The sequence below is a fragment of the Terrapene carolina genome, unplaced genomic scaffold, assembly GCF_002925995.2.
Source record: "Terrapene carolina triunguis isolate 2854851 unplaced genomic scaffold, T_m_triunguis-2.0 Scaffold67, whole genome shotgun sequence".
NCBI classification, from domain to species: domain Eukaryota; kingdom Metazoa; phylum Chordata; order Testudines; family Emydidae; genus Terrapene; species Terrapene triunguis.
The window spans coordinates 41,473,478-41,495,806 of NW_020664418.1; the positions used below are offsets into that span (position 1 = coordinate 41,473,478).

At 40.0% G+C, this 22,329-nt stretch overlaps 1 protein-coding gene across 1 annotated transcript in view; it reads left to right on the forward strand.

Annotated features, from left to right (window-relative positions):
- Nucleotides 1–22,329, forward strand: part of MCTP2 (multiple C2 and transmembrane domain containing 2) — a 78,870-nt gene that overhangs the window by 30,271 nt on the left and 26,270 nt on the right. The window contains exons 10-13 of the mRNA XM_029910706.1: nt 3,000–3,102; nt 15,728–15,829; nt 17,381–17,455; nt 18,272–18,391. Coding sequence (XP_029766566.1) covers nt 3,000–3,102; nt 15,728–15,829; nt 17,381–17,455; nt 18,272–18,391 — 400 coding nt within the window. The remainder of the gene's footprint in view (nt 1–2,999; nt 3,103–15,727; nt 15,830–17,380; nt 17,456–18,271; nt 18,392–22,329) is intronic.

Genomic DNA, 22,329 nt, shown 5'->3' on the forward strand with positions numbered 1-22,329 from the left:
CAAACGTGATTCTGGGATGTATTAACAGGTGTGTTGTGAGCAAGACACGAGAAGTCATTCTTCCGCTCTACTCTGCTCTGGTTAGGCCTCAGCTGGAGTATTGTGTCCAGTTCTGGGCACCGCATTACAAGAAAGATGTGGAGAAATTGGAAAGGGTCCAGAGAAGAGCAACAAGAATGATTAAAGGTCTTGAGAACATGACCTATGAAGCAAGGCTGAAAGAATTGGGTTTGTTTAGTTTGGAAAAGAGAAGACTGAGAGGGGACATGATAGCAGTTTTCAGGTATCTAAAAGGGTGTCATAAGGAGGAGGGAGAAAACTTGTTCACCTTAGCCTCTGAGGATAGAACAAGAAGCAATGGGCTTAAACTGCAGCAAGGGAGGTCTAGGTTGGACATTAGGAAAAAGTTCCTAACTGTCAGGGTGGTTAAACACTGGAATAAATTGCCTAGGGAGGTTGTGGAATCTCCATCTCTGGAGATATTTAAGAGTAGGTTAGATAAATGTCTATCAGGGATGGTCTAGACAGTATTTGGTCCTGCCATGCGGGCAGGGGACTGGACTCGATGACCTCTCGAGGTCCCTTCCAGTCCTAGAATCTATGAATCTATGAATCTATGAATCTATGATAGAACTGTGGTTCTGCACATAATTTAATTTGAAAATGAACAGGAAGTAGAGTTCTGATTGTCCATGATAAAACAGCTGAGTTTAAATTAGGCAATAAGAAGCCCTACCCAAACCAGAAATTTACACCTTAATCAAACCAAAAATATGTGTGATTTTTAAGTGAATTTGATGCCTGTGAAAAGTGCCCTGGAGCCTGAAGGCCTCAGTATTCACAGAATAGATGCAAAGCAAGGTCATCACATGGGTTTTTATAGTGAAAATTTCTCCAGTAGTGACCCACCTACGTTTTTTTTTTTTAGGGCTAAAGTGGAATAATAACCACTTATTGGAGCTGAGAAAAGAGTCTGCGTTCCTTAAACTATTCATTCCTTGTCCACTGCTGTTGAGGCTATTGATAAAGAGTGGCAGTTTTATCTTTATGATGTGGATGCTAGTCCACTAGGAAACTAGTCTTAGTATTATTGATTCAAATCATACAAGCTAGCATGCAGAGTGGCTGGGCTGGATTTAAACAAGATGAAAGGTGTCATATCTTATTGCTGTGGGGTCGATGGAAAAAACTCTACCAGGTATTTCCACTGAGTTCACTGGTGCCAGAAAATGAAATTGTGGAACATCTAGACCTCTTTTGTCCTCTGGCCCCTACTGTGTGTCTTTTATAACTCTCCTTCTTACCCTATTTGTCTATTCTCAAGAAGCTCCGCATGCATCACTATTTATCTTGAGCTAACATAGTTTACCCTTGGTCCAAATTGGAATGTTTTAGTAAATCTGTTCATATACATTCTATATGACTTTCTGTTCTGTTTAGGTTCTTGGACTGTGCCCATCAGTGTAGTCTGAGCACTCTTGACATTTTATATCGCTAATAGCCTGTGTACAACTATTTTGATAGTGTTTTTCAGTTTATCTTTGAACAAATGTGGAGGTAAAGCCTCATAAACTGGCAGGTTCTGGTAGCCATTTACTTTTTCTGGGCTCTCAAAACTTTATGGGTATATATTTAATTGCTGTTTATGTAACTCACATTACGCTAGTGTAGGTATTTGTCTCCCTTTACTGGCTGTCTCCCTCTACTCTCTCAACCTAAGAGATTAATGAGTTTTCTATAGCAGCCTGCTAGGGGAATTAGTATTTTAGTTAATGCTTTTAGTGCAATAGGTTCCAAGCTCAGTCCTTGGTGGACATGCATCCTAAGTTGTGGCCCTGTTGCTGCAATGTTCCTGGAATTAGTTGTCTTCTAGCTAGAGTAGCAGCTCTGTGAGGCTTATCTTCTACAACAGTGGCTCTGAACCTTTCCAGACTACTGTACCTCTTTCCCAAGTTTCCCTCACTACTTGCTTACAAAATCAGACATAAAAATACAAAAGTGTCCTACCACACAATTACTGAAAAATTGCTGACTTTCTCATTTTTACCATATAATTATAAAATAAATCAATTGGAATATAAATAGTGTACTTATATTTCAGTGATTAGTATATAGAGCAGTATAAACAAGTCATTGTCTGAATGAAATTTCAGTTTGTACTGACTTTGCTAGTACTTTTTATGTAGTCTGATGTAAAACTAAGCAAATATCTAGATGAGTTGATGTACCCCCTGGAAGACCTCTGCGTACCCCAGAGGTACATGTGCCCCAGTAGAGAACCACTGTTCTATGAGACCAAAGCCAGATGAAGCATCAGTGTTTGGTTGTGTCAGTTGCACTTGGATAAACAATAACTTGCTTGCTTGCTTTCTTCCTCCTTCCCTCCCTCCCTCCAGTCATCTACAGTTACCCAAGCTCACACAGACACCAATACGTTTTCCTGGATGAATCTCTTATTTACTAATGATCCTGATGACCAGTTGAGATTAGCAGGCAGGTGTCATCCCCAGTAAAGCATATGGATTAGATGGAAATAATAATATTATCTATTTTGTTTGAAGGCTTTTAGAAGTTTTTTAACAATTTGGCTTGTTTTTTAGTAATTTAGAAATGGGGAGAATTGCTTAAGTCAGAAAAAAATGAGAGAAATTTTCCTCTTTACGTACCTTTTTGCCACATATACACACCTTCCTAAAGTCTGACTCAAACTTCTTCTCTTGCCCACCTTCCTCACCCTCCTATGTGCCATCAGTGTCAACATCCACACACACAGAAATCTCACTGTCTAGCAATAATTGTTGTCTTTCACATGGATACGTGAATCCTGCAGGAGGGAAAAGCTTGGGGAATAGCCTTGGTTTGATTTAATTTTTGGAATTTAATTAAATGCTAGTTTTATACTCCAAGGTAATGCAGACTTAATTAGTGCAACACTATTCTCTGATCTTCCTGGAGCAGACTGCATGTGTACAGACCATTGTTTGTGCTTCTCATTCCAGCCCTATTAAAGATATCCATGATGTTCTTGAAGTGACAGTGTTTGATGAAGATGGAGATAAACCCCCTGATTTTCTTGGAAAAGTTGCTATCCCTTTGCTGTCTGTAAGTTACCTTGGCACGTGTATCATTCGAACATTGATGGTTTCATTGGGAGCAAGTTGCATTTCTTTCCCTCTTCTTTCTGTCTCTCTGAAGCAACTCAGATCTAGATATAAACAACCTCTTTTTTGGGGTGAGGGGGTGGGGGAGTTGTGTGTGTGTGTGTGTGTGTGTGTGTGTATGTATATATGTATACACACACATATACATACAAGTGTGTGTGTAAGTGTATATATGTATGTCTTTGTTGGTCAGTGTTTACAGTCCTCCTTACTGTCACAAAGGTTGCCAATCCCCTTCAGTCCAAATATGTTTGATTTGGAAAGAAAACTACTGAAATATCTAGTTCATCAGTGCAATATGCCATTTTGGTCTGAAAATATGATTGCACTGTTTTTCTGTATGTTTGTCACCTCACCTTTCAGTAGTAACAATTCAGATATGTCTTTGTTCATTGTTGCTTCTCGATACTCCAAGAAAGTAATTGCACATCACAATAGGATTGACCAAATAGTTGTCGTCGGCACAGCTGAGCAAAATTACATAAAAGGGTGTGTTTTACCACATAGTCCTGCAGTTTTTGTTCTGTAAGCAAATGTGAAGAGAGGGCGATCATGGGAGAATAGAAACAGAATTGCATTCTGGTATCTCCTAGGAACTCCGGTCCTGGACCAGGACCCCATAGCTCTAAGCGCTCTTCACACACAGAACAAAAAGACAGTCAGTCCCCGCCCCAAAGATTTTATTATACAAGTAAAAGACAGAGGACAACAGATGGATACAGACATAGATGGGGGGGAATGCAAGGAAACAATGAGACAACACACAGCATGACAGGCAGTGTGAACAGTATTACAGTGAGTATTGATAAGACCCCCGGTAGTAAAGTTGGAAAATTAGCTTGCATGACAAATCCCTGTTTTCATGTGCTAATGGCTTGTATGAAATAAGTTCACATTTGGGGCTGAAACTTTCCATGCTGGTCTCGTCAAAAATAAATAAATAAATAAATAAAAGAGCAGAGGGTGATGGTGTGGGGAGAAAGTAGATCAAAATCTTTTCAGCTGTTTTTTGGAAGTTTAGGAAAGCAAGAAGCAAACACCTTTCTCGTTGTAAAGAAGCTGTATCCACTCATTTAAAAACAGAACTACAACAACAACAACAAATGGCTGGAGTTTTAAAGCTGGGTGGGACATAGTCTTCACTGAGGACTAGTTGCCTTAGCTTGGTTTGGTGTGTGTGTGGGGGGGAGGTGAGGTGGGGGAAATTACAATTAAAATAATTAAGCAACAGAAAAATGACTTTGGAGTGTGCTCAATAGTTCCAGAATCTTACCAGAACTCAATGAATGCCTGTCCCCTTTATGATGTCACTTCCCATTCTCTCTGCTTGAACAAACTAAGGGATGACAGGAGCTGGTGCTTTCAGGTTTTCTGTTGAACAATTTACATGAGGGAGATTGTGGGGTAGGGAACAACACCACTGCTTGCCCCATCCTCCAAAACGAGTGCTTTAACATCCAAGATCGGGCAGAGGGGCACTCTCAGGGTTAGGAGATGTAACATTTTAGTGTGTCTGCATTTTTTACTGCAATCTGCAGTATTTTATATATTCTACCTTTTCATTTTGCATAAAGAATTATTTTTTCTGTCTGAAAATATCTGCTTCCCTATTAAACCAGTCCTGCAGAAAATTGTTGGCAGCCAAACAGCACCAGCAAAGTCAGAAACTCAGGCCCCAATCCAGCAAGCATGAAAGCACATGCTTAATTTTCATGCTGGGAGTAATCTCATTGACTTCAGTGAGACAACCTATGTGCTTAAAATTAAGCATGTGCTTAAGTGCTTTGCTAGATGATAACTTCAGAGCCTATTTGTGACATTATGAATCACAGACAATTTAATTATTTTAAAGAAGGAAGTTAAGTTTTAAAAAACTACATTAATTGACTAACATTGTTTCCAGCAGCAATGTTAACATAGCCACAGTACATATATAGTGGGTAGCATTTTCTATTCTCTGCGTGTGTGTTTGGTTGGTGGTGGAGGTGTCAGTTACGTGGCTTACTATATCACTGTTTTATATTTTAAAATATTTATCATTCCAACATATAGGATGTCATGTACAGCAGAGTGAATGCTGCTGTGAGAACCTTACCTTTTGCAATCTCTGCCTTGTGTGCAATTTTAACTGCATTAATGTAGGTATTTGCATTTCATATCTACTTTATCAGAACTTGTATATATGAGGCATTGGAAAAGTACTAAGAAGCATTCAGTAGTCAAGTGGCTACCAAGCAAACATATCAACTTTGATTTCAGTGTAGATGTTTATGAAAGGGGTTGAATACAGAAGGCAAGCTCTGTGGATCCATGTGATGATAAATGGCTGCCTTTTGTATGAATTGTCTGCATAAAGCTAATATTGATAATCCAATACCACAAAATAAAGTGCAGTTATACTCTGAAAAGTGATTCTGTAAGAACAGTGCTCATGGGTTCCAGTGTGTTCTTCCTCTATGATCTCAGTTCACAGTCTCTTGCTTTACAAGTTAAGAGATTTGTTTTTTCTAATTGTCAGTATAACTCAACCAGGGATCTGAAAGTCACACTGAGTTCTTTCTTGTTGATCATCACCAGAAATAAAGTCTAAATAGTATCATTTTAGGCAGAGGAGGGACTCAATAGTTCTGGAAATCAGGTCCCATTTATTTATGCACCTAAATATCAGTTTTGGTGCATAATTTTAGTTTGAAAAAATTGGTTTTAAGTAAATGAACTGGAAACAGAAAAATGGATGGACTAAAATGGGCCTTTTTTCCTCTTTAATTCCCTCCCCCCCCTTCTTTATTTTCTCTCTTTGTGGGAATGAAGGATGGGGTGAATACAGAATGGTATGGGTGGAGTTTAAATGCATGACTTTTGTAAATGTTGCTATTTGAAGGCCTGATCCAAAGCCCACTGTTGCCCAAGGGAGCATTTCCATAGATTTCAATGTGCTTTGGATCAGATTTGATACGAACATAGTCTCATAACATGTAAAAGTGCTTCAAATAATACATGTACATTCCTTCTCAGATTAGAATTCCAGGGTGTTTTGCAACCCTCTTAGTACTCTGCTACTGTGACTCCATGAGTTCCTTAAGACATTCATTTTCTGTTTGTCCATTTTAGTGGCATGAGTCATTGACATCTGCAATTTTAGAACAATATTAAAGTCAGCTTCATGTGAAGAACCATTTGATATTTACAGGGAGGAACAACTCTGAACATCTTTTATTCCGTTTTTGATCGCTTGGTTAATTTTTCCCCAAGTCCTCGTATCCCTGATGTTACTGGAAGAGAGTGGCTCGAGCAGCTGCTCTCCTGCAGAACCTGTGCTTGCCAAATCGTCTGCATGATCGACAGCAGGCTGTGTGGGCTCACAGTGAGGAGATGTTAGATTTGGATCCTCTGTTGATTTTATAGGCATTTGTTAAGTATCCCTTAGGAAGCCTGTAACAAGGCAGAGGAGGGGATTGTGTATGTGTGTGGTAGAGTCCAAACTCCATTCAGTCTGGGTTCTTTGTCCAAGATTTGAGGCAAAAAAAATTGTTTATGCTTTCTCAAGCCAACTGATTTTTCTTCCTTCCCTTCCAAACGTCTCTGCCTCCTATTTCATGCAAATGTAGTGTAAATATACTGTTCTCTGCCTATGATTAAAAACCACTTAGCACCTATTAAGTTAGTCTGATCAGTCAGAGAATCGCAGTGTTCTGAAACTCTCTTCTTTGAAATCGGAGTCTTTTTTTTTTAACCCAATAGTGTTAGCACTTTGTCCATACATTTGAGTGTACCCTCTGAATTCTTTTGAGAAATATATTACAAGAGAGCAGTAGTTGGAATCCCATGGATGGTGGCCGGTAACCACACAAACAGTCTAATTCATAGGTGATTGGGCTTAACCTTTGCCTGGCATTAAATCCATCGCCAAAAAACAAAAAGCATTTCACGATATTTTCTATCTCTTTGGTTAAAAATGCATGAGTTTTACTTGAGATATGTTTGCAGGTGAGATGCATTTACTTGTAGATTCACTTGTGGGTGACGGAGATTCTCATCTTAATAAAGAATAGACTTCAGTGTGTGTACATATGGTGGGTGTGTGTGTTCCCCAACTATTCAAATTTGAGAGTATATTTTGATTCAGATGTGGTCCGGATTTTCTTAGGTTGATGCTTTGCACAAAATCAAGGGTTCAAGCTTGTGAATGTTCATCACCAATGAATGTTAAGCTTAAAGGCACAAATATTAACCAAAAAAATCAGTTGGACTCCATTGTGATATTTGATATTTGCACTTCATCCTGAATTAGTCTGTTCCATACATCATCCAATTAAGGAACAGAAACAATAACATATGGGATGGGGGAAGAGTTCAAAAAAGAATTTGCCAATAATTTCAAATAGTGAATGAATTTGAGAAATTCATATTCGGTTGGTGAACAGAATAAAGCAAAATTTGCTGACCAAATTATTTGTGAATTTTTATACAGCTCTAACAGTAACATTTAGTACTTAAATTTTCAAAGAACCATAGAAACATTAACTGATTTTTATAATGTCCCACTGCACTAGGTTTTATCTCCATTTTACAGGTAGGGAAATTGAGGCAGGGAAGTTTTGACTCCCCAAAGGCCAAACACTCTGTCAATGTGAGTCTGGATCAGCACTTGGAAGGTTCTGGCATCAACCACTGAAATCAAGACCAGACTTCATCTTTGCTTAAACCAGGGGTCGGCAACGTTCGGCAGGCTGCTTGCCAGGGTAAGCACCCTGGCGGGCCAGCACATCGCTCGCCCGCGCCGCTTCTCGCCGCCCCCATTGGCCCGGGACGGCGAACCGCGGCCAGTGGGGGCCGCGATCGGCCGAACCTGCCACGTCAGCAGGTAAATAAAACTGGCCCGGCCCGCCAGGGTGCTTACCCTGGCGAGCCGCGTGCCGAACGTTGCCGACCCCTGGCTTAAAGCATTTCTGAGGTTAAAAAATAGATTTGGTACTAAGAAAGATGAGGAATTTTGTAACACCCAACTCAGCTGGTATGTTCCAGCAAGCTGTGTACCAAATACAGTGCATGTACTTTATATATCTTAACCTCAGGAGAGCTTGGAGAGCTTGGCTGAGAGAATTTTTTTCCATGTTAATCAGCCCATGAATTTTTCTCCCATCTCTCTTGCCTTTTGCCCCTGCTTCTTATTAAAACGACCTTATGGTCTTTTCATTTTTGCTTCAAGGGACTCCTATATTATACAAAGATGCAAGTTATTTGGAAGATGGAAGTATGTAATGCGCTTCAATGAAGTTGAAAGCAAAGTATAATGGTCTTATATCAAATATCCCCATGTTGGAGGGGCGGTCAGATGAAGTACTATGTCACAGGATGGAATGTTCTTATCTGTAGCATTATCAGCTCCACGTTGACTCCAGCTGTACTCTTTTTTTAATTAACAGGAAAAGATCTGTAAAATATCCTCATCAAATAACCAAATGGTTTCAGTATCCAATAGTACAGTGACGATAACTAACATAAATGTCCCAGAGGTTTCATGTTTTAAAGGATGTCTCAGATTGAGAATATAGGGACCTGAGCCTGAAAGATACTGAGCACCTCATCTCCCTTGGGAGTAGAGGGGACTTAGCATCTGACCAGTAGAGCTTGGTGCTACAGGATCAGGCCCTAGATGTGACAGTTGTGGTAACACTATAGTTGTATTATCTGGCACTGAATGGGTTGAATAGGTGGCTTGCTGTCTCCTTTTCCTAGGGAAAGTTGCCTTTGAATAATTCCATGTGTCTCTTCTACTAGGCACTCGTTATGTTACTCAGTGCAACTGTATGACACTGCGCATTAGTGATGAGATCCAGAAAGAATTTCAGAGTCCCAAATGCTTTAGACATGTTACCCAGGGGGAATAGCCATTGTCCATTGCACATATCAAGGGTGGTGATGTACAAGGGTTTTACCCAGCTGTGATGAGTCATATCATGAAGATATGACATCGGATTCACATCAAAGGTGGATACATGGTGAGATTTTCCTATTTCAGTGCAAAAAACCTCACTAAACCACATTTCTTTGAGATAAAAGCAATGAAAAAACCTTTGCTGTGTAAGGTTCTTGTCTTCTCAATGTCTTATGTTGTATTAATCTCAGGTTTTACTATTTCATTAAAATTCACAAGTGGTCAGTAAGGTGGTTGCTTAATAGAGCTGGGGGAGGACTTTACAGTGGATCCACACCATAGTTCTCATTAAGATTGGATGTCTCCTCCACACCAAGATATAGGACCAGATTATTTGGAGGAACAGCACAGCATGGGGTGGGGCTGCAAAGGTGCACCTTTGTACTTCTGGAAATCTGGGCTATTTCAGGCATGGCCCATAATGTAAGTTAGAGCAACCCAGAGGCTGCCTTAATTTGTGTCAGCTTCCCCTCAACCACCAATGGGCTGCTGTGTAACCCAAAATATTTGGATTACAAAGCATGCCAGACACCCCCCCCTACTGACATACTTCCTCCACATGCCCCTACATTGGCGGGTGGGCGGAGGTAGCAGTGTAGGATTATCTATGCCAGCCCTTTGTGGTGGGGAAATTTCTCAGATGGCTATTCTGCCCTCTGTATATTGTTGGAGCAGCAAAGAAGGGGCCATAGCAGGTGCCAGAATCTTCCCAATAGTACTTAGCTTAGAGCAGGGATGTCTTAAGATCAGTCCAAGGACTAAATTCATACCACAGCTGCCTTCTCCCAAAAAAATGAAGGCTGAAGAAAAAGATGATCCTGTTCTTTTTTGCCAGTGAACTCAACCAGTAAGAAGTTTCTATTGGTGTGACAAGGAAGCAACAAGTATAGGCAAATATAGGTGACCATTTTAATATTTTTATTAAGTTATCTAAACCTATTAGCATACTTGATGTAATCATCCTTCTTTGGGTGGAAAATGCTGTGATGGGAAAGTCAACATTTTCCCATGGAAAAATTCCTGATTTTCCATTAGGAAAATCTAAACAAATATTTAGTTTCTGGTCAGGTCGACCCAGACCAAACATTTCAGTTTGTAGAACCAACTTGAAATGTTCTGTCTGAGGGCAGTTTGACATTAATCTGTGTTCTCCTGAGCTACTGCAGTGCCTGAGGAGAGTTGTAGTTCAGGTGCCTCGCTCTCCGCATGGACTATGTCTCCCATGATGCACCATGGTGTCCTCTCTGGTTGAACTGTAGCAGTGCCTTATGGGAATCACATGGTGTAGGCTGGCTGGGAAGCTTGGCTGCCATGAGAATGGGGACTTGAGGCACTCAAAATACAAGTCCCATGAAGTACTGAGGCAGCTCAGGAGGACACAGATTAATTTCAAACCAACTGGAAATGAAACATTTAAATATTTCCAACACAATATTTACAGACATTTCCATTCTATGAAAAACTTCAATATTTTGACTTTTTTGTCCCAATTTAGAACACAAACATATTTTAAAATAATTGGAATTTTCCTACAGGATAGAAATTTTGATTTTCAATCAGCTCTAGTCACAGGCCTTGCCTCGGCTCTTGAAGTGTCAATGGAAAGTCAGAGCTACCTTTTGCTTGTGAGGCTGGAAGGGGAATATGGAATTTGAGAAGAATTATTAAGTTTAATGATTATATGACTTCTTATAATTTACTATTGCGGTAGTATCAAGCAGCATCCGTCATGTTAGGGCCCTGTGTGCTAGGTGCTGTACAAATCTAGAGTAAGAGACAGTCCCTGCCTCATAAAGCTAACAAACTAAAAGGCAAGATGTTACCTGCAAGTGAAGCAACCAAGGGTGTGGGCCGGGGGAGGAGGAAGTTCTAGCATCAGTATCAGTAATTGTAGTAATCACAACTTGCCCCCTGCCTTATCATTATCTGATGACTCTTCTGTATGCATCATGACAAGGATGTCAGACGCATTTGGATGAGGATATGGGGAGAGGCTTTATGGATATGAAAGAAGATTTTTTTGTGGGTTGTTTTTTGTGTGTCCGCGCCTAGGTTTTTTTGTTTTTTGATGGAACAGCTTACAAAAAAAGCACACAGGAACTTTTGGGCAAAGCAAACAGCAGGTATTCTGAGCTGTACCATTGAATAAATTTTGTAGGAATAAAGAAAAAAAATTCTCCTAATAAGAGATATAAACAGTAGGGTGAGGAGGTACGTCATATTGAAGAAATCTTTTGGTTCTGAGAATTCTTCACATTTTCTGTTTATAGCTTTTCTTGGTCATTACTTTGTGTCTTTACATAGAGCTAGCTGAGAAGATGTTGGATTCTTTTTCTTATAGCACATCCATCTACCTGAAACCAAACAGTGCTAGGAAAAACCATCCTATCTGGCCTCAGACCTTACAAAAAGGAGCAAATCAATAAGTCAGACTTTCCTGCCCTCGGTGTTAAATCAATCTGTTACAGGCAATCTTGCACACGATCAGCTCTCCCGAACAATGTGGGCATTCCATCGTGGGATCTGATCAAGGTGTAAAGCATAGTGTCACTAAGGAGTAGCCTTAACCACCTCTCTTCAAAGGTCCTACCCTCAGCCCTGTTCAAATTTAGATCAGAAGTGTGTCTGTGTAAAAAGTATTCCCTTCCTTTTCACCTAGCTGTAATATTCAGTATTCATTGATAGCCTGGCTAGAGACAAGTCATGTTACAGAGACCATTTGTTGAACTCATTACTGAATGAAATCCCTGGGATACCAGGCACAAAGCAAAAGTGATTGTAGTTGCGGTGACACAATGGTAGATCAGATTTAATCAGTCTTTGAGATACTTTCTGTCTGACTCTGGTGTAACATCCATTCACATTTCCTGTAGCTAAAGGGAATGTTTGCCAATGGCCATGAACAGCAGAGGTATGAGGAAAAAGTGGACCCCAAATGAAATGCAAAAGAATTGGCCATCTTTAGATATTTGGTGAGAATGTGCTGTATTGAAACAGAAACAAATGTAGGGAGAAAAAGTATGACTCAAGAAATTAATGCAATGGAAATGTACTGTAGCGAAAGCTAACCTGGGCGTTTTTTTGTGTGTGTACTTCTGAGGAATGCTACCTTTTTATTGCTATATGGTCAAATGTACTGAACTTCCCCACTGCATTTGTTGAAGCAAACTGGGTTAGTGTGCTACTGGTGCATTAAACAGGTTTTTTTACTCTGTATTCAATAAAAGACGTAAGGTGGAGAAACGCCACTTTATTTCCAATTTCCCGCCCCCTCTGTTTTTTCTTAAGAAGGTCAGGGAACTAGGAAATCAATATGAATGTTTAGTGTTGGACTGAACTATAATTTCACATCAACCCCTACATAAACCGAACAGAATTAAGAATAAGAAATAAAACTGACTGTTAACACTTCCAACAAAACTGTTGTTTTTCCCAATACAATTTTAAGTAAAGTATAAGAGTAATGGTGCTCACCTTTAAAAACACATTTGTAGCTTTTAAAAAGGTCTTCCAAGCCGAAACATTCTCTCAGATACCATAGTTCATTGCAATGGGCATCAATTCATTGTTGGTTCCAAACTTGCTGTACTAACACACATGGAGCCACACCCACTGCATTTGATTCTGCTCTCACTGTACAAATCTGGAGTGAAATCAATGGAATTTGTTGTGGTGTAAAATGGCGTGATGCCAGAATCAAACCCAGTAGATCTAGCTAAAGCTACTGTCATAGTACTGCATGTTTCTACTTAGCCACATGTGGTACTACTCTGTTTGATGCTTTCCCCATCTAGATTTTTGAAATGGATAATTAACTAATATATACCAAGGACAGATAAAGAGAACTCTTCACCAGGTTATTGTCAAGGATGTTTTCCCCCACTAGGAACAGAGGAAGAGCTATGAGGAATGTGTATCTGAAAGATGCAGAAAATCACTAAAACATATATAATTTAATTATCCAATTCATTTTAGCTCTTGATGTGAAATAAGCACAAAATTAACTGACGTACATTAAAGTCTGAATTGTTCTTTGAGTTACCTGAGCTACATGTGTGTGCACATGTGCATCTCTGAGAAGTTGTTTTCAGCAGCATTCCTTCTACCTGTTGCAGAAATGTTAACCAGAGTGTTCTCCAGGCTAACAGGCTGCAAGAGTTATTTGCCAGGAACCCAATCCATCTGGACTACTTTGTGGATTTTGATTGATTTATAATATTATCAAGGAAGAAAAATGTGAAGATGATCAGTTCTCTGAGCTTTATGGAAGTTTGTTTATTTTTCAGAATAGGAGATATAACACAATCATTGGTTGGTGGACTAGAGTAGATAGGCTGCTTGGAAGACTGTATCTACAGATTTGAGGTTGCCATTGGTTGCAGGCCTTGTTCAACCAGATTTAGAGTCTCTTGGGAAGCCATTTATTTGTGCTGTCTCCCTAGCTAGAATGCCTAAGATTCCATGTGTAATATCCTTCTGCTATTAATCTGCCCCAGATTCTTGTATCAGCTGGGTATGAGGAGTGAGTATAGAATTGGTATCATGTCCAGAATTGATGTGGGTGGGTTTATGGAGGGAATGACAGATGTAATACATGAAAGTTTCCTGTTAAAAAGCAGAGGTGAGTGAAAACTGTGATATGCATCATCGTGAACTGTGTCAAAAGAGAAGATATCCTGACTTCCCACAGTGCTTTAAGTCTTATCATATGTCTGTTTTGTAGGTCTGGTTGAAAAATTTTAAACAAAACATTGTCCTGTTTTTTGTTTTTGTTTTTTAAGAGGTAATTGGTTGCAATTAAAATTTTCTGAGAAAAAAGACTGAGTTTGGTGGAATTTCCAATTGGAAAAATTGAAACAAATTGTTTCATTTCTGATCTACAAATATTTTAGTTTGGGAATGTTGAAATGTTTGGTTTGACATTTCCAAATCAAATTTTTTCAGAACTTTTCATTCTGCAAAAAAAAAAAAAAAAAAAAAAATTTTTTATTTTTTTTTAATTATAAAAAAAAAAAAAAAAAAAGTGATATTTTGACTTTGTCCTGAATTGGGACCAAACCTCAAAATATCCATATTTTTAATAGATGAGAAATTCCACTATTTGATCAGCTTTAGCTGTTAATCAGCATAAAGCGCTTACATTCCAGCCATATATTCTTGGAATATGAGGAATAAACATCACCTTAGCACTAGTAGCTCTGTTGTACTGAGAGACGACCTACAGGTCCAGATTTGGCAGCACTGTCTGAAACCGTTGGGCTGTGAAGTGGCATCATATTTGTTGTCAACTTAGAAGGAGCTGCTTTCATGGAGGGTACCCCTTTTGTGTTGTATCCCATGTAGGTTCCACATATATGTGGTTTGAAATGCTCATTTAATGAAAGCAGAATCAATCTAAAATCAGACACTGTGCCTTTTTTTTTTTATTTAAATGAAACACACAATACCAACCCCAAAACATCCTATCAGGTGAAGCTTTGGATGACTGCATTAGTGGAAGCTGGAATTCCTGTTTGGATCCCACTGAGGATGCAAACATGTTCTTTAAGGGGGTCCTCTTTCCTTTAACTGTTAGCCAGGAAAGGAATCAATCTGTTGAAAAACTATTCAGTACAGAGGAGGTGGAGCAGCATTGGGAAAGAAAGTGACCTTTCCCTTGTCCTGTGAAAACACTGCATTCCCGTTTGTGCCTTTTATTCCTTATCCATTTCCACCGTGGCTTGTATGAGCACTTGTACTAAATTAATGCCACGACAGCAATAGCTATTTTAAATATGGTTGCAATTTCATGCCCCCAAATTTCCTCTGTTATCTTTAATCTTTGATCATTACAGTCCCCAAATGGAGATTTTTTCGGTGAGCTGCAGTTTTTATATCGGTGCTGTTTAGAATTAGCTGGTCCGCTTCCTAAAAAGCCAAATGTTTAATCAATACATATCCTACTGTGTATAATAAATACATTTCTGCCATCACTTTTGAAGAGAGGATGCCATTGATTTGAGCCAAATAGTTTGCAAAATGGTAAAGGAGATGGGTTTTTTCATAGCTATTTAACATGACAGGGCCAACAGGCAGATTAGAGCATAGAAACAGCATCTGAAATTCTAAGGGGAAAGTCTCTTACAGGAATTTGTTTATTTTGAACATTTGTTACATTAACATTCGTTCCAATTGTAATGATTGATTGATTTGGACTCTCTTTGATCTATGGCTAATAATTTGACAACCTTTCAATAAACTGAGAATTTGGAGATTTGGTATTTTGATTTTGTTGTTGTTGTGTTTCCTTTTCTGATCTTTGGAAGAAAACTTCCATTTTAAATCTGTAATAACACAGGCTGATTACTTCCCATCAACTCACTGGCTTCCAGGACAGAATTTTCAGGCTGGTTATTGTTTGCACTGCTCTGCTATAAAAGTACAGGGTCTGTAAATTAAAATTGGACTGTAATAGTTTTAATCTGCAATTTTATAGTCCTCTAATCCAGTGATCATGTTGCATTTCAGGCTTTTACTATATTGTCATCTTTTCTGGAGGAGGGCAGTGGTTGGAAAGCTATTTTAGACACAGCAGAGAGTTAATATTTATTGATACACTTTATTATTTATTTATTTATTATAATTCTAGATTAGAAATGGACAGCAGTGTTGTTATACGTTGAAGAATAAAGACCTGGAACTTGCTTCAAAAGGAGTAGTTTGCTTGGAGTTGGATGTCCTATTTAATCCAGTAAGTTTAAATGTTTTCACTTAACTCATCCTCTGTATAAGAAACTGGAACGCCTAAACTTGCCAGTGCCAAGGGGTTTGGCCTTTTAAACACAGGAACTGAACGGAGAAGGTCCTGACCTGGTTGCATCTGGAGGGAAGGTTGGGCTTTATTCTTTTTATAAAGAAATACTGGCAGATCACAATGCTGCAACATTCCATCCAAGCTGATGTGATACTGAAATGGCAACTTTGGGCTGGGGATGACCACAGATGTTTTGGGAAGAGGTGTGGGTTATTGCACGCAAGGGCTTAATTTGCAGCAACAAAAAAGGGAGTTAATATTTACATTACTGTGCAGGAAGTTTAACTACTAATTCTTCCCAGAAAGTTGACCCACAATATCCTATTCAGAGGGTGTTAACAGGAACAAAAACTCAGACATGGATGTGGTGGTCTCAGCTTGCTTGTCCCACCATCTCTTACTGAATTAAATTCTGTTTTACATTCGCTGTTGCTGGATGGAATGTAACTCAGCTCTTACTAGGTACTTATTACAGTGATGTAGGAAGCAAAGTTTTATTTATTTAAATGGCTGATAGGTACTCTTTTGCCTTGAATGGAGTTTAGGTTTGGGATGTTGCTATAGGGAACAATGATCAACACTCTTTGCCAAAGAACAAGCTCCAATATATTATGGCTCCCCTTTTCCGGAGACTTTCAAAGATGTTCCCAGGCCATTCCTTTTTTCAGATAGACTGGAATCTACCTATTTAAGTATCTATTAGCCATCACTGTAGTGTCTGGGAACCTCTTTATAATCTTTAGTTTATTGTATTTACACAACACCGCAGTAAGATAGGAAGGTACTGTTTCCAATTTACAGATGGGCTATTAAGGCCAAAGTAGGCTAGACCAAGGTCACACAAAAGTTTGTGACAGAGCCAGTGCCATGTCCACTTGATCATTCTCCTACCTATGGCTAAGATACTACTTTTTGTGGGCTAAATTATGATACCATTACTCATATTTGGGTAGCACTTTACTCCATGAGTCATTCCATTGACTTCAGTGGACCTATTATTAGAGTAAGGGAGTATTCAGCATGAATAAGTAAATCACAATCTGGCTTAAGTGGCTAAGGGTGTTACAGGAGTGTAAAATACTTTCGGTTGTTCTTGGATGTCCCTTCTAATACCTTAGTATTAATTACGCAGCATGAATAGGACATTTGGGGATGTGATCTTCAGTTCCCGTTTCTTTTTTTAGAACTTTTCTGTATGGGGTTGATCCAACAGAGGAACCGAAGGGAGTATGCTGAGCTGTGTGCTGAGCTTAACATGGAGCTGCTCACACCCTGCAGTGTGCCACTCTGCAGGCAGTTAGATCTATTGGAGTAACCTGGATGAGTGCCAGGATTGTGCAGAATAACTGATATGTACACCTAACACCTTGTCATAAACCATTTAGAGACTGAAACAAATAAATAAGTAAAGGATACCAGAGCTCCAAATCAATATGATGATACCTGAGCTTGAATGGTAACATTCTAAATAAATTATTCCTTCCTCAGGTAAAAGCAAGTATCAGAACCTTCAAGCCACGAGAAAAGCGCTTCATTGGAGACAACCGCAAGTTTTCAAAGAAGGTAGGTTGATTCTGGGCCGAGCTATCACTTCTGTTTGGGATGGCTTTTCAGTAGCTTCACTAGTACACCCGGATGATAGAACCTGTGGTGGAAACTCTATTTATGCATCGACTCACTGAACACAGATGTCAATTCTGTGTAGATTTTTGCATGTGTATAAATGCTGATTTGCATTCACACACAGTTGCTTCCTGATCTATCTCTGTGTTCCTACATCTCCCCAATTTCTGGAGGGAAAAGAATGGCTTAATAAAGAACTTTAACATATATGCATGTTGCACAGTTTATGGAATTTGAAACAAAAACCTATACTTTGGTTTCATCCTCAAAGAATAAAGAAAAACAATAAGATACTATAGAAATTTAATAAGGTTCTAAATCAATTACTATAAAAGTCTATAGTATTTAATTGAGACTAATATTCTCGCTATTTTAACCATTTATAGCAAGAATATAATTTTTTATTCAATTCTATATGGAGATAGCCCAAACCCCTATGGAAAGGGTCTTATTTTCTGTTAAATTCTATAGGATTTTGCAATAAAGGTTTGTGGGGTTTTTTTGTGGCGGGGGAAAAAGCTTCAATTCTTTTTCCTTCAGACTTGCAGATTTTGGGGGTGGAGGAAAGTGCTGACATGTTTGGGTGTCATACAAAAACACACGGTAGCTAGAGTGTGTCTCTGAAATAGAAGCTGTAGCATACATACAAGCACAAAACAATTGTAGCTTAAAATTGTCACTGTTCTTGAAGTGAAGTAGGAAATTGGAGCATTTAATTACATTCCTTTCTCTCCCCTCCCGTCCGACATTTACCAGATCTTATCGAGAAATGTTGATCGTGTGAAAAAAATCACCATGGCGATATGGAATACAATACAATTCCTAAGGAGCTGCTTTCTCTGGGAATCTACACTAAGGAGTGTGGTAGCATTTGTGGTAAGTGGATTTCTTCATATTCCATCAGACTAACTGATATGAGGCATTGAGTCTTACAGTACCTTCCCCCTCCCTCAGCTTAAACTCTTTTGTTGGTTGGTGTTACTATTATTGTCCTTCAGTTTTATTATTTAAATCACTGTAGTGCTCACAAGTCTCAAGCTTGATCAGGGTCTCCTTGTGCCAAATGCTAGACGAACACAATGGCGGTCCTTCTAGAGCAATCTCTCCCATATTTTCACCTGTTGCAGAGGCCTTCTGCACAACAGCGCCCCTTCTGGGACCTTGTGTGGAGGAGCTATGTGGGCCCAAAGGCAGCACTGGGGGCCTCCAAAGGCTCTGCACATAAAGGTTGGATGCGCTGCACTGGCTCTCAATAGGTTTACACAGAGAAGAGTGTGATGACCAAGGACGTAGCGATCTAGAATCCCTACAAAGGGGTTATAGAAGGTCGTGTCGGCTGGAGTTGCGATAATGGAATGGCTGCAGCCCTGTGACCTACCTCTGGCTTGTTGTGCTGCTGATAAAGCACTGGAAGAATGAGACTATAGGGAACAATCCTTTATTGATGGGACAAGATGAACTAATAGGTCTTTTCCGTTCCAACTTTAATTTCAATGAGACTGCATTTTACTGTAGTTCAGCAATGCTTGCCATGCCCTGTTAGTTGAGGGTGTGCCGCTTGTCCGACTGCAAACAAGCACAAGCAGTTCTGTGCTGACATTAATTGTCTCTTGCAAGTCTGACCACCTGACTGTAATAACTATAAAAAAAAATTTGGTCAGCAAGTCCCGGTGTGGTCTGAGAATTAACAGCCAAGTTCTCCACCTATCTGGCCCACTTTTCAGCTGTATTCTTTTTTCCCCTCTTTGTAGTAAACACCCTGTTTTCAGCTTTCTCATCCACTCAAGCAGAAAGAGTTTCTCCTCCTTTTTATTCAGCAGTGTGGCATTTTCTTCATGCTTGAAATGTCTGGCATGCCATTAAAGGTTGCAAAATCGTTTTGTGGTGGTCCAGAGGGAAAAAAAAGTTTTTGAGTTAAGTGTTTATTAAACCAAATAACAGCCACATCTCCAAGTGTTTGCCTCCCTTTTTGTCTGTGAATTATAAGTTGCTTTAGGGTTCTTTTGATGAAAACACTTCACAGTGTATTTGCACAGATGAGTAAAGTGAGCTGTCGCTACTTGAAAGACGCACAGAGTAAAGACAGAGAAGCTGTCTTTCACCCTGCAGGTTGAGAGGGATCTGGCAGGCATGGTTGAGGAGGAAGAGAGGGTTTTTTTTGTTTTTTTACTTGTGTTGATAATGTACACAGTTGACTCTAAGAGCTTGAAAGGGTGAGGATTAGTGTTTTCCAGTCCATTCTCCAATTGAGATACTAATTGAGTTACCTTTCCCTGTGATGTAAACAGATATACTGAAACCCAAGGGGAAGAAGGCTCAGTTAATTTTAGTTCTTTTCTCTAGAACATGAAATTCTGGGTTCCTTGGACGATCTGCCACTCTTATGCTTGAGTGTGCATGTGCAATAGCTGTGGTTCTGAGACCCATGTCTGTGTGTATTCTGAATGTGAAGGTAAAATGGGACTCTTAGTTGAAACAGGTATGTGTGAGTGCACTAGTGGAATTGCATGTTTGTACATACTGGAAATGGAAAAGAAGGTGAACATGCAGGGTGCCAATTGCCCTGATTCAGCAAGTTACTTAAGCACATGCTTAAAGTTAGGCATATGGTTAAGTAGCTCGTTGAATCTGGCCAAAAACAAACTTGGAGATGTGTCTGTTTCTAGGCTGTGGAGAAATGTAACAATGTTAGCAAGTGAGGGCAACTGAAATATAAGGAAAAAATTGGAAAGTGTGTCTAGGACAGGGGTCGGCAACGTTCGGCACGCGGCTCGCCAGGGTAAGCGGCGCGGGCGAGCGATGTGCTGGCCGCGGCTTCTCGCCGCCCCCATTGGCCCGGGACGGCGAACCGCGGCCAGTGGGGGCCGCGATCAGCTGAACCTGCCACGTCAGCAGGTAAATAAAACTGGCCCGGCCCGCCAGGGTGCTTACCCTGGCGAGCCACGTGCCGAATGTTGCTGACCCCTGGTCTAGGACCAAGGAGCTATAGGTGATGATCCAGGATGCATCTAGAGAGGGGGAAATGGGGTCAGACGGTGAAAAGGACAATTTTCCAAATTCTTCTTTTTACTGTGTGTCATAGATGATATGTCATTTTGAGGGTGGGGGTGATTGGGAAATTACTGTACAATGTTAAGATAATAGCGAGTAATTTTCCTCTGAAAACAAATTTTAAACGTAGCTGATTCAGCATTAGTGTTAATTCTGCCCCCTTCACTATGAATATTTCCAGTGTCTCTGTTAATGGTTTTTAAAGTGCCTTTACCGTGGTCTCGGTGCAAAATGAAAACTGCATGTACAGTTCACACGCAGCTGGTCAAAGACGACTACAAACAATACTCCCATCCTGCCTAGAAACTTCTGCTCTTCCCTCCAACTTTTTCAACCACTCTTTCCCCAAGCCATTGGAAAAGCCAGGGAAAACAGAGTTTAGGAGTACCCATTGGGTGTTCTTACCTACTCATTGACCAAATGAAAGGTGAATTAAAACAATAATCAAAACCACTATCCTCCCAAAAGCAGCCCAGTTTCAGCTCAGCCTGTTCCACAGGTTTTTTACTATGTGGCCACTCTGAAATTAAAAGCAGGAGAGGGGTCTGATATCCCCAAGACATCTCTTGCACCTTTCTTCTTGGTTCTATGCATAATTGGAAGTACAGGAGTTAATTAACTTCATTCGACCACAGTTGCTGAGAGTTGGTATTGTGAATGGCATGTATTTTTAAAAAACTGTTTGTGCATGATTGTCAGGGCTTAGAATATGGCCAGAAACACAGGAAACCTCCACGCCTTCCGGCCCTGGGCTGTGTGCTGCTCTCACACCTCCATTACTGTGTACCGGGAATGTTTTCCCATCAATGTTGACAGGGTTGTGAGTTTGACAAGAGTATTTACTACTTCTGCTGGAGGCAAATTAGAGAAAGAGAGATGGACAGAACTACAGAGAGAGAGAGAGGAGGTCACATGGGACCACAGGAGACTGTGAAGAGTGCTGTCTCCTTTTGCATCAATCTATAGGGTAAAATCCTCCCAAGTTAAATCTCAGTGTTTGTCTCCTCTCCCCATGGTGGAATATAAATAACATGTGAGTAGATTTCACATGCATACAAGTGAAAGCAAATTCCTCATCAACACTCAATCTGTTTAGAGTAATAGAATCATAGGGTTATAAGAGACTGCAATGGTCATCTAGTCTAGCTCCCTGCCAAGATGCAGGATTTGTTGTGTCTAAACCATCTAAGACAGATGGCTCCAACCTCCTTTTGAAAACCTCCAGTGAAGAAGCTTCCACAACCTCCCTAGGCAGTCTGCTCCATTGTCCTACTGTTCTTACAGTTAGGAAATCTAAATCTGCTGTGCTGTAGTTTGAACCCATCGTCTCTTGTCCTGCCCTCTGTGGCAAAAGAGAACAATTTTTCTCCATCTTTTTTATGGCCGCCTTTCATGTATCTGAAGACCACTATCATATCCCCCCTTAAACTCCTCTTTTCCAAACTAAACATACCCAGTTCTTTCAGCCTTTGTTTATATGGCTTGCATTCCCTCCCTTTGATCATCTTTGTCACTCATCTCTGGAGACCAGCTGAGGTCTAACCAGCGCCAAATACAGCAGTACTGTCACCTCCCATGACTTGCGTGTTATGCCTCTGTTAATGCAACGTACAATTGCATTTGCTTTTTTTTTTTTTGCAACAGCATTGCATTGCTGACTCATGTTGACGTTGTGATCCACAACTCCCAGATCCTTCTCAGCAGTTTCCCCCTAATCTGTATTTGTGCATTTGGTTTTCTTCCCTAAGCGTAGCACCTTATAT